Raw genomic sequence first — 15,928 nt, 5'->3', positions numbered from 1 at the left:
AATGTATGGAAGCTGCTAATGAAAAATGACTAGAGTAGGAATGAGGCCAAGGTAGGTAAGAGGTCGCTTGGGTATCAGAGCAACCTCCAAGGTGAGTTGGAACTTGGATGTTCTTTCGTCGTTCTAATCCAATTGCAACTTAGGCAATGCCATGTATTGTTACTACTTGAGTCCCTACTTTTAGTTTGGGTATGACCAGCCTAATGGTTCCTGCTTTGCTAACACACTGGCTTGCACGTGGTAGGTGATCAGAAAGTGCCTGTGCAATGACTAACCAAGGGGGAAATCATCCAAAATGAATGCCTCACCAATGATGTCTGGTTTGCTCTGTGTATCAGTTGTCAGGAATGGTTGAACCGATATTGTCTTGTGGGGCTGCCTGTGGAAGCATTTCTTTCATTTATTTATTTATTTAGTTATTTAGTTATTTATTTAGTTATTATTTTTTATTTTTAAAATTAGATTAATTAATTAATTTTTATTTTTTAAATTAAAAAAATTTTAAATGACAGGGAAGTACTTTAATAAGGTGGGGAACTGCTTTCTGCTGTAGTAGATGATAGTGAGACAACAGGCTAACTCTGCACCAACTGAAAAAAAACACAGGGAAACTAGAACCTTCTGGTATGTTGTTGGAATCCCCTTTTTGTTCTCTGGTGTAGGAGAGAGTTTTCCCTTCCCTGTTAAATTGTTTCAGCAATAAATTGTTGAAGGCATCAAATGTTTACACTCAGGTCATTGAATTGGCCATCTGTTTCCTATTTCATGCCTAAGTATGTTCTTTAGACGAAAGTAGGTTAAAGAACACTTTTGAAAACTTAAAAATAACCACCAATACTATTTAAAAGTAGGACACAACTTTTAAAACTCTGGAAAAAATAAAAAGAAAGAAAATATAGTCCATATACCGAAAGACAAAAGCAAAGTAAATCATGAAAAAGCATACAGAAGGTATAATATTAAACGAGATAGCAGAAGACCAAACATGGCAGTTACAATAATAAATGTAAATGGATTACCTCTCCTTTTAAAAGAAAAGAAAATATTTAGAATAGCTCAAGAAACAAAATCCAACCAAAACAAAATGACATAAAACGTGTCATCATGGATTGATTTAATAGAACATGTATCTGGTATATGATACTTTCCATGTACTAGGCATTCTCTGAAGCACTGATTCATTTCACTCTCCTAACAGCTTGCACTGAAATCCTATGTGTTTGGATTCGCTCTTCACCATTTTTTACCTTCTTCTCTGCCCTGAAGGCTGACCTGTAGGCATTCCAAAATATGCTCCCACTTGTGGGAGCCTGGCAGAAGGTCACTGTCCTCTCAAGATATCTTGCTCCATAAAACTATTTCCCCTTCTGGGTTCTAGTAACTTCTCTTCCTTCTTATCTCTTTGAGCCCAAGAGTGGTAAAAATTCTGTTGCTACAAGCCCTAGATTTCTGAACTGTGCTATAGGGCAGGAGCCCCCAACCCCCAGGCTGCAGACAAGTAAGATCTGTGGCCTATGAGGAACTGGCTACACAGCAGGAGGTGAGTGGCTGGTGAGCTAAGCTTCATCTGTATTTGCAGCTACTCCCCAGCACTAGCATCACTGCCTCAGCTCCACCTCAGATCATCAGGCATTAGATTCTCATAGGAGAACAGATTTCTGGTACCAAAAAGGTTGAGAAGTACTGCTATAGGGTTTCCTGTCCTCATGCAGCCATTCGTAATTAGGTCTGTTAAAAACAAACCCTCCTCCAATTATTCTAATTTGAATGTAACATCTATTTTCTTTTGGGACCCCGAATGATACACAATTCTATGAGATAACGACTACTATTATTCTTATGTAGCAGAGGAGGTAACCTAAGGCACAAAGAGATTAATAATTTTAAGATAACTTTATACGGAGCAGTATGACCTAGCAATAAAAAATAGTTTTCATTCTCAGATAAGAATATCTCTCCCTAAGCAAAGTAAAACAGATTTCTAATAATTAAACTTCAGTTTTTCCAAGTAGACTCTGAAATGAAATATGTCAGAGAAACGTGCTCTATTTCTGCTAGGTGAATTGTCTGGAAAAGGTAGCTCACTGGGGAGTACTAAAAAGCCTGTAGCCCTGGAGGCTGATAGTATAGATGGAACTGGCTTCATCTCTCTATTCAGATGATAGCCTAAGGACCCAGGAGTAGGTAAGTTATATTCCAGGAGGAGTCATTAGTATGGCATCTGTCCCATGAGGGAGAATGCCATGTCCGAATTTGTCTCTGGGACCAAGGTGGGGAGAATGGGGGGGAGGGAAGAGCAACTAGTGTCACTTTTTTGAACACAGATCACCACAGTATTCTCAGAGCTAGTCCCTTCTTAGATTAGCTGGTGTTAATCTAGTTTTGCTATGTAAATGGCTTAAGAAGGATTAAAATGAATTGTCTTTAATTTAGAAGACTCTTGGATTATCTCTCCCACCTGGCATAAGCCCTTTGCTCTAGTTGAATAAGTTCCTTTCTATTCCCCAAATAGATGCTAACTGTACGATTCCTCCTATAGGCGGGCCCCTCTGTTTGGAGTACCCTCTACTTCAAAATTCATATTGCAGTTCATCTTCTTCAGGAATCCTTTCTAAATTTCATTAGTCTTTCATCTCATCTTCTCATAGCATGTTGTTTCCATCTCTATTATATTACAGATGGAGTTTTCTTAACTGATCTCCATATAATCAGTTCTCGCATTAACTAACACTCCATCACCTCTGTAAAGCTTTCTGATTAGAGCTCCCAGCACGAGGCAGCTGGTAGGCTTCTCTCTAGTACACAGGGGCTTATCACCTGCTGAGCTATAGGCTTATCAAGGCTTGTTTCTAAATCTCTTATACCTGCACTTGTTCTAATAATTTGTGATTTAATTAAATATTATGTAAATGAGTAGAATGGAATGAAGTTGGCTTTGAAAGTTTAGTTGAATGTTTTGGAAAGATTCAGTAAGGCTGCTCTTTAAAAAACATTAATAAATTTCATGTGGGTGAAACCACTGCAAAATTTGGGGAAATAAATTAACCTGGTCAGAGTCTGTACTAGTTTGCTTCACACCTTGTATTTATGTCCTCAGTTCATTTTCAAGATTGTGATCCAGGAGTGAACTTTATGGTGGGTGTTATGTTAGTGCTCCAATGAGCAGGCCGAAGCTTCAAAAGAAGAATTTGTGTTCTGACTTGAAGATACCAGCACATATGCATTTATATGTTATAAGTAAAAATAAAATTTTAAGTTAAATGTATATAATTTTTATGATTCCCCTGCTTTAAGCAACTTGTTTTTGATTCATCGATCCACTACTAGTTCTAATCTTAAAAGATAAAAGGGCTCTTTTCTATACTTTAAGTGTAGAATCTACAGGGTTATTATTATGTATGTATTTCCAATACTAGATTGTAGACTTTGGAAGGCGGTAGCTCTGCTTTTTATATTTTTCACTTTTCCTGCATGTACTTAGCACAGTGCTTTGCATTTATTCACTTATCAAACATTTACTGAGTGACTTACATTTACCAGAAACATACATTAGGGATACAGATATAAATGACACAATCCTTTCCCTCAGGCAATTCACAGCAATAAAGCCAAATGTTAAGAAGAATCCCAAGTATTAAGGTATGGGAATGTACAGATGTTATGGCTTTGTAGAGGATGGGCAAGCTGACCAGAGAAGGCTTCACAGAGCAGTCGATTCTGGACTAGGTTTTGAAAATCAAGTAGGATTTCGCTATAGAGAGGATGAGAGAAGAATGAGTTGAAACAACATGTATGAAAAGAGAAAAAAAAAGACATAGGGGTCAGGCGTGTTCAGTGAATTGCAGGAAGCTTTGTGCAATCAGAGCATAGGATGCCAAGGCCATATCATCGTATTCTATCCGTGGGGCCATAGGAGCCCTTCATTTATAGTAGGTGTGCAATAAATGAATGAACTAACAGTATGCTTACCATTTTAAAAGAATAATTTTAACACAAGGCCTATCTCTACCATGTCTAAACCAGATAAATGCCACTCCCTGGTTTGTAGGTCTCTTTTCAACTCATTTAGTCTTCATCATCCTCACTAGCCACCTCTCTCCAAGACACACACATGACCCTTCCTGCCATTCTGCTGGGGTTTCAGTAACAGACAGCTAAACCAGACCTGTTGGAACTGAGCATTAGCCTGTGTAATGTCTGGTTCTTTTGCTTTTCCTAGGAGTATATGTGTATGATTGGACTGCGCAACTGGCAACACTGGGTTGCTTGGTTCATTATGTTCTTCATTTCTGCTTTAATTGTTGTTTCTTTCATGACCATTCTCTTCTGCACAGAGGTACGTGTCTATTGTCCTTAAGGATGTGCTAAGCTATGAAGAGGTGTAAGAGAAATTTGGTGGTAGTGCTGAGATTCAATAGATGATGAAAACACACTATTGATGAATGCTTGGAGAACCTCAAGTTGATGTGTGGTGCTATTTGCTAAAACTTTGGGGGATTAAGCATTTAAACTTTAGGATCCAGGAATGCGTTGCCTTCCCTGTGGTGCCTCGTCTTCAAGTACTGGACATGGATGTGGTAAATTTCATTAGGAAAATGGAATTCCAAAATATGTGTTTTATAAACTTCAAAATATTATAAATTTTGTTTTCTACAAATAGTTGAAAATAGTTGTTGTAAAATATAAACTCTTTTATAATATCTTGTTTGTTTTCCTTTTATGCTGTCAATGGCATTTGGTGCTCCAATTTGCTAACTTGAGTTTAATAACTAAATTATAACCATTATGTGGATATATGAAAATTTACCTTCTTAATTACCACTTGGACAAAGGAAGGCAAGAAAATTCAGACTATATAAAATATATGAAACAAAGAAAATGGCCAGAAAACATTAAAAAGTGGAAACATAAGATATCAAAAAAAAAAATAGTAATCTGTAATAGTGATCATGATAAATGGGATAAACTCTCTTATTAAAGCAAAAAAAATTCACATTGAATCAAAAATTGAATTCAAACTTATGCTTTCCTTTAAAAAGATGCATGTGCAGAGCATAATTTGTAAATGATAATAGATACTGGCCTTAAAAATCTATGTATATGTTTAGTTTAAGATAATCTTTTTTTTTTTATTCATGTACTGTTCAGGAGTATTTATGCCTTTTCCTCATTCTTTCCATGTAACAATCATGTGCATCTCTGATTGTTTTGTAGATAAAAAATGTGGCAGTGTTCACGAACAGTGACCCTAGTTTGATATTTGTTTTTCTAATGTGTTTTGCCATTGCCACAATTTTCTTTGCATTCATGATCAGCACATTCTTCCAAAAAGGTGAGTCCTGATACAATTTCCTCTCAGGGAGTGTGTTTATGACTTCTTTTCCTTGTAGCATTGCTATTCCCATTACCTAAGGCATTAATTATTATTTCTCCAGAGTCAAGTTTTTACTTTTATGGTTATTTTAGCAATGGAATAATTCTATTCCCCATTAAAGATTTATGGAAACATCTCCATATATGTATGTTTTTATGCTTCATTTGGCTCCTAATATCATTTCCAATGGATGCAAATGTCAAGTCCCAATTTGGAAGGAAATGAGAGCTATGACATCCAGGGCAGATAGTTTTCCACGTCTTGATTGTAAAGTAGGGGCATAACAGTTGTGTAGCTTCTAAGACACCATACTAAAAGAGGAATTTCTGGGAATTTGATTCTGTCAGGACTATTGGTAGAATTGATGAACCACAAGGGGCAAAAATAATAAGTGGAGTCAAAGTCAGCATGCAAGAGAATTGAATTGTGATTAAACCTAGAGAAGTGTAGGTAGAAACTTTGATAGAGGACAGGTCCCAACAGTTGGTGACCAAAAAAAAAAAAAAAAAAAAGAGGGTTTAAGAGAACTTGGACAAAAATAAAAGTATAGTATAAATGAAGCTAGGTAGTTTATTATTTATATTTGTGAATATTTTACATCAAATAGTATGCTCTAATATATAGGCCCTGGCAAATACTGACTACCAATGTGAGGATGGATTTTTTTGAGAGGCTGAATAGGCCTGAACACTATCTCCTGATTCAAACTCTAAATTTAATTTCCCACTTTTGCATATAGCTTTAAGGTGGATATGGCAGGGGCGATGATCAAGTAAGAGAGTTATATGGGGAGTTTGGAGTATGAGTATCGAAGAATGCCTGAAACCTAAGGTTAAAGGGGTGCTACAGGTTGAAACCTAAAAAGTTGAACTTGCAGTCAAGTACAAGAAATAAGCAGAGGGCTGGATCAAGAGACAAAAACAATTAGGTCATAAATACAATAAATCAAGACCAGAGTGGGAAGAAAAAAGCAGGAAAGAATGCCACGTGAAAGCAAAAATATCCCACACAACTCAAAGTTCATGATCAATTGGTTTTTAACAAAGAGGCCAAGACAATTCAATAGGCAAGGAATAGACTTTTCAACAACTAGAGCTGGAACAACTGTATATCCACATTGCAAAAGAATAAAGTTGGATCTCTATATCACATCAAATACAAAAATTAACTCAAAGTAGATTATAAACCTAAATGTAGAGCTAAAACTACAAAACTCTTTAAAGAAAATACAGGAGTAAATCTTAGTGACTCCTCAGTGATCTACAGGAGTAACCCTTAGTAAATCTTAGGGAGTAACCCTTAGTAAATCTTAGGGTTAGACAGAGATTTCTTAGATATGACACCAAAAGCACAAGTGATAAAAGAGAAGAGTGATACGTTGGGCTTCATCAATATTAAAAACTTTTGTGTTTCAAAAGATACCATCAAGAAAGTGAAAATACAACCCATGGACTGGGCGAAAACATCTTCAAATAATATATAACATAAAAGACTTATACCTGGAATTAAAAAAAAAAAAAAAGTTTACAACTCAAAAATAAAAACACAAATATTCCTAATTCATTTTATAGGCAAGCATTACCTGATTGCCAAAACCATAAATACATCACAATGAAGCTATAAATATAGATGGGAAACTCCTCAACAAAATATTAGCAAAGAAATCTATCAGTATATTAAAAGGATTACACACTATACCAAGTGAGATTTATTCCAGGAATGCATGAATGATTCAACATATGAAAAGCATTCAATGTAATATACCACTTAATAGAATGAATGAAAAAATAAACACAATTTTATTGGTCAATTGATTCTGAAAAAGCATTTGCCAAATCTAATACCTTTTATGATAAAAACATTTTAAAAACCAGAATAGAAAGAAACTTCCTCAACCTGATCATGAACATTTATGAACACCTCACAGATGACGTCATATTCAGTGGTGAAAGATTGAAAACTTTCCCCCTAAGATCAGGAACAAGACAGGGATGCCCACTTTTCACTCTGCTATTCAACATTCTACTGGAAGTTCAAGCCAGAATAATTAGGAAAGAAAAAATAAAAAGGCATGCAATTGGAGAGGAAGAAGTAAAACTATTCAAAGATGACACCATCTTATATGTAGAAAATCCCAAGCAATCCACAAAAGGGACTATTAGAGCTATTAAACAAATATAGCACATTTTCAGGATACAAGGTCAACACATGAAAATCAGTTGTGAACATTCTGAAAAGGAACTCAAGAAAACAATTTCATTTAAAACAGCATCCAAAGTAAAATACCTAGGAATAAATCTGACCAAGGAGATAAAAAACTTGTGCATTGAAAACTACAAAACATTGCTGAAAGAAATCAAAGAAGACTTATATCAGTGGATAGACATCTCATGCACATGGATTGGAAGACTGAATATTGTTAAGATGGCAATACTTCCCAAATTGATCTATAGAGTCAATTAAATCCCTATTAAAATTCCAGCTGACTTTTTCTCATAAATGAACAAGCTAATCCTAAAATTCACATGGAATTACAAGGGGCCTCACAAAGCCCAAACTATTTTGAAAAAGAAGAACAAAATTGAAAGACTCACACTTCTCGATTGCAAACTGGTTGCAAACTGACAGGGACCAAAACAGTATGGTACTGGCATAAGGATAGACGTAAAGACCAATGGAATGGAATTGAGAATCTAGAATTAAACCCATACATCTAATGGCCAGTTGATTTTTGACAGGGGTGCCAAGACCATTCAATGGGGAAAGAATAGTCTCTTCATCAAAGAGTGCTGGGATGAATGGCTAACCACTTGGACTCCTACCTCACTTCATTCTTTATGATGGCTGAATAATATTTCATTGTATGGATATGCCACATTTTGTTATCCATTCATCTTTTGATGAACAGCTTTGGGCTATTGTGAATAATGTTGTTGTGAACATTCATGTACAAGTATCTGTTTGAGTCCCTGTTTTGAATTCCTTTGAGTAAACACCTAGGACTGTAATTGCACCATTTTACATTCCTACCAGCAATACACAAATGGTTCCAATTTCTTTGAAGAAATGTCTATTCAAGTCCTTTGCCCATTTTTTAACCTCAGTTTACTTTGTTGATATTGAGTTGTAAGTTTTCTAAATGTATTTTGGATATGAATCCCTTATCAGATATATGATTTATAAATATTTTCTCCTATTCTGTGGGTTGTCTTTTTACTCTGTTGGTAGTGTCCCTTGATGCACAAAAGTTTTTAATTTTGTTGAAGTCCAATTTATCTATTTTTTTCTTTTGTCACCTGTGCTTTTGGTGTCACATTTAAGAAGCCATTGCCAAATTCAAGGTTATGAAATCCTCCCTCTAATTTTTCTTCTATGAGTTTTATACTTTTAGCTCTTACATTTAGATCTTTAATCCATTTTGAGTTAATTTTTGTATATGGTATAAGGCAAGGGTCTAACTTCATTCTTTTGCAGGCAGATATCCAGTTTTCCCAGCACCATTTATTGGGACTGTCCTTTCCTCCACTGATTAGTCTTGGCACACGTTAAAAATCAATATATGTGAAGGTTTATTTCTGGACTATTATATTCCATTGGTCTCCATGTCTAGAGTTTTAAAAAGGATTGGTGTTAATTTCTCTTTAAATGTTTAGTAGAATTCACCTGTGAAGCCATATGGTCCTGGAATTTTCTTTTTTGGAACAGAACTTGAGGGTACCTGTAAGACACCATCAAGTGTGCTAAATTACACTTCATGGAAGTCCCAGAATGAAAAGAGAGGGAAAAGAATCAAAAAAAATATTTGAAGAATTAATGGCTGAAAACGCTCCAGATTTAATGAAAGACATGAGTTTACAAACCCAAGAAGCTCAGTAAACTCCGATAATTCAAAAAGAGATCCATTGCAAGAGCCATTCATATTGTCAAAACCCAAAGACAAAGAGAGCATTTTGAAAGCAGCAAGAGAGAAGAGACTCTTTAGATACAAGTGATCCTCAGTAAAATTAAGAGCTGACTTTTATATCTGGCAAAACTATCCCTCAAGAATGAAGGCGAAATTAAGACATTGTCAGATAAAAGCTGAGAGAGTTTATTACCAGTACACCTGCCCTACAAGAAATATTTCAGGCTGAAACGAAAAGACACCAGACAGTAACTGGAAGCCATAAGAAGAAATAAAGATAACTAGTAAAGGAAACTAAAGCCAGTATTATTGTACTTTTGGTTTGTAGCTCCTCTTTTTTTCCTATGTAATTTATAAGGCAAATGCATAAAATTACTTATAAATCTATGTTAATGAGCACACAATGTTCCTCCAGATCATTCCTCTTCATCTCTTGCTAAGAAACTCAGCCCCATTGAAGTGAAAATTTTATTCACTTTTTATTGAAATCACCTGTTGCTGCTAGTTACTTCCCCTTGTTTGTTGAAGAATTTAAGCTCCTGGCCCTCTATGATTCTCTCTACTAACTGCTGCTGCGACCATTGTTAGGGGTCCAGCTCTCTCTTCTCTCAAATCCTTGACCTATTCCTTTCAATGATCTTTTCCTCCACGTCACATTAGTGACCTCGTGTTCCCATAGTCATCCTCTAAAGCTTAGCTTTACCGATAATTGAGGGTAACCAGATCTCATCCCCAAACATTCCATTCTTGACTCCCATTATCTTTTTTTAAGCTCCTTTCCTCCTGTACCTGCCTCCTTCAATAATTCTATGACCCCCATCAAAGACCTCTAATCTACGGGCCCTAAAACTTTTTCACTATCCATCATCCCATCATGCGCCTCTCTTGCTGCTTTACCCAGCTCAGATCCCATGGTCCATTATTCTGATAACTCCTTAATGTACGCCTATCAGTTATCCATTGAACTTTTATTGCAAAACCTCACCCCTGGTTAAACCCAGCTCCCTGTCTACTCTGCACCTATATCTGAGTAGCATAACTTGGCTGGAGAAAAACTTTCCACCGTGTGCACTGGTCTTTTCATTTAGGTCTCCAATTCTCAAGTGGGGTCCCCTGAGCACTGCCTTTTAATCCAATTATATTCCCTTATAAATTCGTCCCAATCTCTCTGAGACAACTGTTTTAAACTTCTGCCCCCTCCTCAAATGGACATCAGACTTCATCCCTTCCTTACCGAGATCAAAAGCTGTTACTCTGGCCTCAGAGTGCTGTTTTTGTATCTCAGTGTGGCCCCTGACCATGAGCAAGTCAAGACACTGTGCACTCACTTCTGCTTCTGTGAAATTGGTAAATTATAGTACTTATCTCATAACTTAATAATGAAGATTAAATGGGATAGTACATATAAAATGCTAAGAACAATTCTTGGTGTATAGTAAGAGCTTAGTAAATGTTAGCAATTATTATCACCTTTTATAAAAGAAGACACTGAAATTCACAGGCGTTACAGAACACCCAGGTCAGCTGTAGTTTATGTAGCCAGGTTCAGCAAACAGCTGCCTGATGCCTTCACTGCAGCTCTATTTTTAATATATGCAATCCTTACATTTTCAATCCTTATTCTCTTACCTTCCTGAAGATCAAATGTTTGCATTTAATTTGAGTTCATCTCCTATGCTTCAGTCAGATTGGCCTTATTTCTAAATCTGGAGCCACTATGCTTAGAGCCTGGAAAAACCTCGAATGCTTGACTCATAATTTACCAGCTCCATGACATTCAGAAGATTTATTTAATGTGGCTAAGCCTTGGTTTCCTCCTCTGTAAAACAGGGAGGTCATGAAGATTAAAAAAGATGTTGTGAATCAAGTGCTCGCCACAGTACCAGGCAATGCTTATTAGATGCTACGCGATCTTAAAAGATAAGTGGTAACTCACCTTTCAAGATTTTTATCATAGGAGATATTATTAATGTAGTTTTAGACAGAGGAAGTGTTAGGCAGTTAGATATTTGTGCCTTTATATAAGGATCGATTCATTTTTTAAGTACCACAAATGCTCTCAGTCTTTCGATATTGAAAGTGGAACTATGACAGGTTTCTATCAAAATTTCTTAAAAGATTGCTTCCCTTTTGAAATGCTGAAACAAAGGCAGAGACACTTTCCTTGCTGTGGCTGGGGGTAGGAGCTTAGTGGCATACTTCTTTGTGCATTATTGATGAAACTCTTTTCATTTCTTCCCTCTGAATTTGCAGCCCATGTCGCAACTGCCTCAGGAGGCATCATCTTCTTCTTCACCTATCTCCCATACATGTACCTTGCTTTCAGCTACACTCAGAGGAGCCACTCCCAAAAGATTGCCTTTTGTCTTCTCTCAAATGTTGCCATGGCACTGGGAGTCCGATTAATCTCCATATTTGAGACAAAAGGTGAGCCTTACTGGTACCCAAGGTAGGCTGCCATAGCTGACAGACAAAGCTGACCTTCATTTCCAAATACACATAAGTGGCACATTTCATTCAGTGCTCTGAACTGTAACAATGTACTTCTAACTCTGTTAGGTACTATAGAGAACACTAAAGAATTATAGGATATGGTTCACACCATACTGTTTACAATGTAATTTGCGAGAAAAACTAAAGCATATCGATGATTTAGGAAATTCTACGCTTATATCTTTATAATTATATAGATATGAAATATATAGATCTATGATTAGAAGTTCAGATAACACTTTAGAACTTTACAGATAACATAATGCTATTTACATACATCATGTTGTATTCTCATAGCCTCCGGGGCTGGTCTAGGGGACCTTCCATCAGAGGTGTTCTAGCTCCCTTACAACTTCCACAGTTGTAAGTACAACCCCAAGTTTCCATTTGTCTTATGTTTCTGGAGTTCGAAGCTTTCTTCAGAACACCTACAGTCACTGCAGAAGATTGCAGCCAAAATATCAATTAAAATGTAGGAACCACTGAGCTCTGTGGGGTTTTAGTACGTACTAAATGGACCTGTTTCACATTTCAATGGTACTAAGATGAACTGCTGTAAAAACTTTAGCAAGTGCCTTCATTGCTTTGTGTTAGCTCTTTATTTATTTTGCTTTTTAAAAATCAATTTCTAAATTATAGTTGACATACAATATCATATTAGTTTCAGAGTTTCAGATATACAACATAGTAATTAGACATTTATGTACCTTATGAAGCCGTTCACCATGGCAAGTCTAGTAACCATCTGTCACCAAACATAGTTATTACAATATTGTTGACTCTGTTCCCTATGCTGTACATTACATCCCTTTGACTTATTTGATGTTAACTTTTATCACCAGAGCTCTATTCCAAATGGTACAGCTTGGTTTAGCAGCTATCTGCTGCTAAACCAAGAGCAGGAGTTATAAGTTGGATCTAGTTTGTGGGTTTCCTTACTGTGATTGGGATAATCTCCAGTGATGTCATCAGAGGTATCCCCTATGGATAGTCTAAATGGGTTAAGGGTGCTTAAAATTTTATGAAAGATGGAAATTATCCAGAATTCATTGAAAGTAAGTGGTTTTCTTTAACAAAGTAATGATGAGACCATATAATTTATAAATAGTCACAGGGAAAAAGTAGATTTTAAATGGCATATGGGACTTAATGGAGCCTATCTGTTGAAAGTCGAGAGAATTTGGGTGAGCGGGTGGACTGGATGATTCTCTTGGTTTGAAAGAATTCTGCCCCCATTGAGCTTATGATTAGAATTCCTTCCTAAAAAGCATGGGATAGCTCACAAAAGCCGTGTCTACTGTTATAGCTGAAGGAAATGCAGATGCATATGATCGTAAGCAGATAGGAATCTCTAAGGATATAATTGATGATATGTTAGAAATCCAAGGACAATATTTCTTATTTAGAACCCTCATCCCTTTGCTGGAGTGGATTCTCTTGTTCATCTGACCTATCTGCTTATAGCAGATGACAGGCCTAAGGTGAATAAGCTCATGAAATTTCCCTGTACATTTTCTCAGTAAGTCTAGTGCAGAGCTTTCAGTCCTAATCCTGAGCAGGAATCACTATCTATAACATGAAGCAGAGCTCTGAGTTGGGGGTTAATGGGCCCACTTTGTGATTGTATGGCCGGCACATTTTGGCCTCTTCTTAAAATCAGGACCTGCATGCTATTGGAGCAGCTAGCTGGGTTCGTCACTCAAGGCTCTCATTTATGGATTTATTAATATATCATTTACTAGATTGTTTTTCGTTTCAAAGGGGCCCAGTAAATAACACCCTTTTCCTTCCTTAATTTCTGAGGCAGTTGAGAAATAAAACAAAGATGTCATCATATTAATATCAGAATATACTTTTTGTAACTTTTCTCTGGCATGTAGTGACTGTTTCCTTCCTGTGGAACAGGAACCGGCATCCGCTGGGAGAACATAGGCAGTGTAAGTGGAGAGTTTAACTTTACTCAGGTGCTGCTGATGCTACTACTGGACTCTTTCCTGTACACCTTGGTGACCTGGTATGTGGAGTCGATCTTCCCAGGGGAGTATGGTACACCTAAGCCTTGGTACTTCTTTGTCACAGTGAGTACTAATGTTGCTGTTTTTTAGATCGACATTAGACTTTTTATAGCTTGTCATCAATATTTCTACCCCTCTAGGTTGTGTCCTAATTGAAATCACAAACTCTAGAAAATCTAAACTGATTCTCTAACCTGGTTTCACCTCACACCTATCAGCTAGTGGTTGCCAAGGGAGCATAATTAACAGCAAGTGTCAGTTTCTCTGACTCTTGCACCACTGCCGATGCCCTATGCAGAGGCCCCCGAGAGTGTCTGTGGGTATCTTACATGTGCCCACTCAAATGTCAGCCCCATATTCTCCCACAGGACACCACCCGCAACACGCTGGAGCCCTCACGACTCCACCTACTCTTCCCCCTTTGGACTGTTAGAATGGCCTGGAAGCTCTTTGAGACCTCAGCGTACCCACGGTACTGGCAAGGGACACAGCTTTTTTTGACAACCCCATGAAGTTCTCAGAATCACTTCTCTCTTACAATGACTAAATTTTTCTTACAAAGTTGAGCTTGTTATGCCTCATTCAGTTTTGCAGTAGCCTCTGCTGGTCCTGCCCCATGGTTTTATGAAGTGACTGATCCTGTCTGAATTGCACAGTACTCACTTTGGTCTGTAAAGGCTGCCATGCTTGCCCATCTTGGAGTGTGGAGAAGTGGGTAGATTGTTAACTCCAGTATTTCCCAGGCCTCAGCCCACAGGGACACTAATTGCCAACACAATGGCTTCCTCAGTACACCAGTAGCATAGATATGAGGCATCTTTTGTAGCTCCATCCTTGGGACCATGGGTTGTAGGGTGAAATGCAGTTTATTTGTAGTGAGCAAGTCCATGAGCAAGTTGCTTGACTTCTCCAGGCACCATTAAATGTCTGATACAGGAAACTTGGGTGGGTGTGAGGAGTTGTGGAGAATTTAATTTACCAAAATCTTTATCTTCCAGAAGAAGAAAGTCAATTCACCTAAACATATTAATGTAAGTTGATTTCCTCACTAGCCCTCCTACTGGCATGGAGAATCTTCATCTTCTACAAAATCAGTCTTGGATGTGGAAAATACTGAGAAAGCTCTGAAAAGCAAGTTCATTCAGGAAGAGCCTACTGGTTTGATGAAAGGAATTGAAATCCAACATCTATACAAGGTATTGGCTCACAAATCTCCCGGGAACTTAAGAAATAGTGCACAGAGACTTCTATTTTATTCTGACAGTGGTTCGAAGGTACATTTAGTGATAGAGTTTTAATTTCCCTTTGTACTACTATTCTCAAAATTAGAAATATAATGTAAAATGTCCTGTTTCCTGTCATAAAGTTAAATGACTAGATGGAAGGTGTAGATGATCTCTCTTGAAACAGTCCCCTTCCATCCTCACAATGCCAAACACCCTTGTCTGGTACACACTGGAACTCAGCCATTTGATTGCTGACTTTGATCCACCAGCATTTTTACATAACCAAATCAAATCATAAACCAGATTTCATTGTTGGCTTCCAAATGTATGTGTTTTTTCTCTCACCAGTGTTTGCTGAGTATTTCCTACATGCAGAGCCCTGCGTTGACTAGGACTCTTGTGACAGGATACCTGGGTATAAGCTCTATGCCCTGGAGTGTCCTCCAGAACATTATTTTTTGTTTGGAATCTTCCACTCTTCAAATATGATGAGCCTAAGCAGAGGTGGTGTCCTCTACCACTGATGCTGCAGCACTGTCACTTTGTGTCACCTTCCTCTACCTGTGGGATCAAGTGGATCACATCCTAGCCCAGGGGATTCATGACATAAGTGATTATTCCAGCTCTTTCACATACTATGGCAGCAGCTAGGAATGCTTGAGTCTTTATCCAATTTACTGTGGCTTCGATAAGCAAGGATAGCATTTTCTTTTTTCACATAACAAGCAGTATGCAGGCACAAGGTTCTGGCATGATTTCAACTGCCCAACAAAGCTGACCCAGACTACAGTTCTTTCTGCTTCCTTGCTTGCTTTCATATATTTTCCCTGGGCCATTGGAATCATATTAGCTTTAATCTGCACACTTATTTTTTTTTTGGTTGCAGGAGAGCTACTATAGCTCATCTATAGGGAAA

General features: G+C 37.4%; 1 protein-coding gene across 1 annotated transcript in view; it reads left to right on the top strand.

Annotated features, from left to right (window-relative positions):
• The window catches only part of LOC102897525 (ATP-binding cassette sub-family A member 17), a 75,526-nt gene that overhangs the window by 11,451 nt on the left and 48,147 nt on the right, over window positions 1–15,928 (top strand). The window contains exons 6-11 of the mRNA XM_006914194.2: window positions 3,781–3,790; window positions 4,220–4,336; window positions 5,215–5,332; window positions 11,532–11,705; window positions 13,677–13,849; window positions 14,839–14,982. Coding sequence (XP_006914256.2) covers window positions 3,781–3,790; window positions 4,220–4,336; window positions 5,215–5,332; window positions 11,532–11,705; window positions 13,677–13,849; window positions 14,839–14,982 — 736 coding nt within the window. The remainder of the gene's footprint in view (window positions 1–3,780; window positions 3,791–4,219; window positions 4,337–5,214; window positions 5,333–11,531; window positions 11,706–13,676; window positions 13,850–14,838; window positions 14,983–15,928) is intronic.

This window comes from Pteropus alecto, unplaced genomic scaffold (genome assembly GCF_000325575.1).
Source record: "Pteropus alecto unplaced genomic scaffold, ASM32557v1 scaffold44, whole genome shotgun sequence".
Lineage (NCBI taxonomy): Eukaryota > Metazoa > Chordata > Mammalia > Chiroptera > Pteropodidae > Pteropus > Pteropus alecto.
This window is presented reverse-complemented; position numbering and strand designations above follow the sequence as displayed.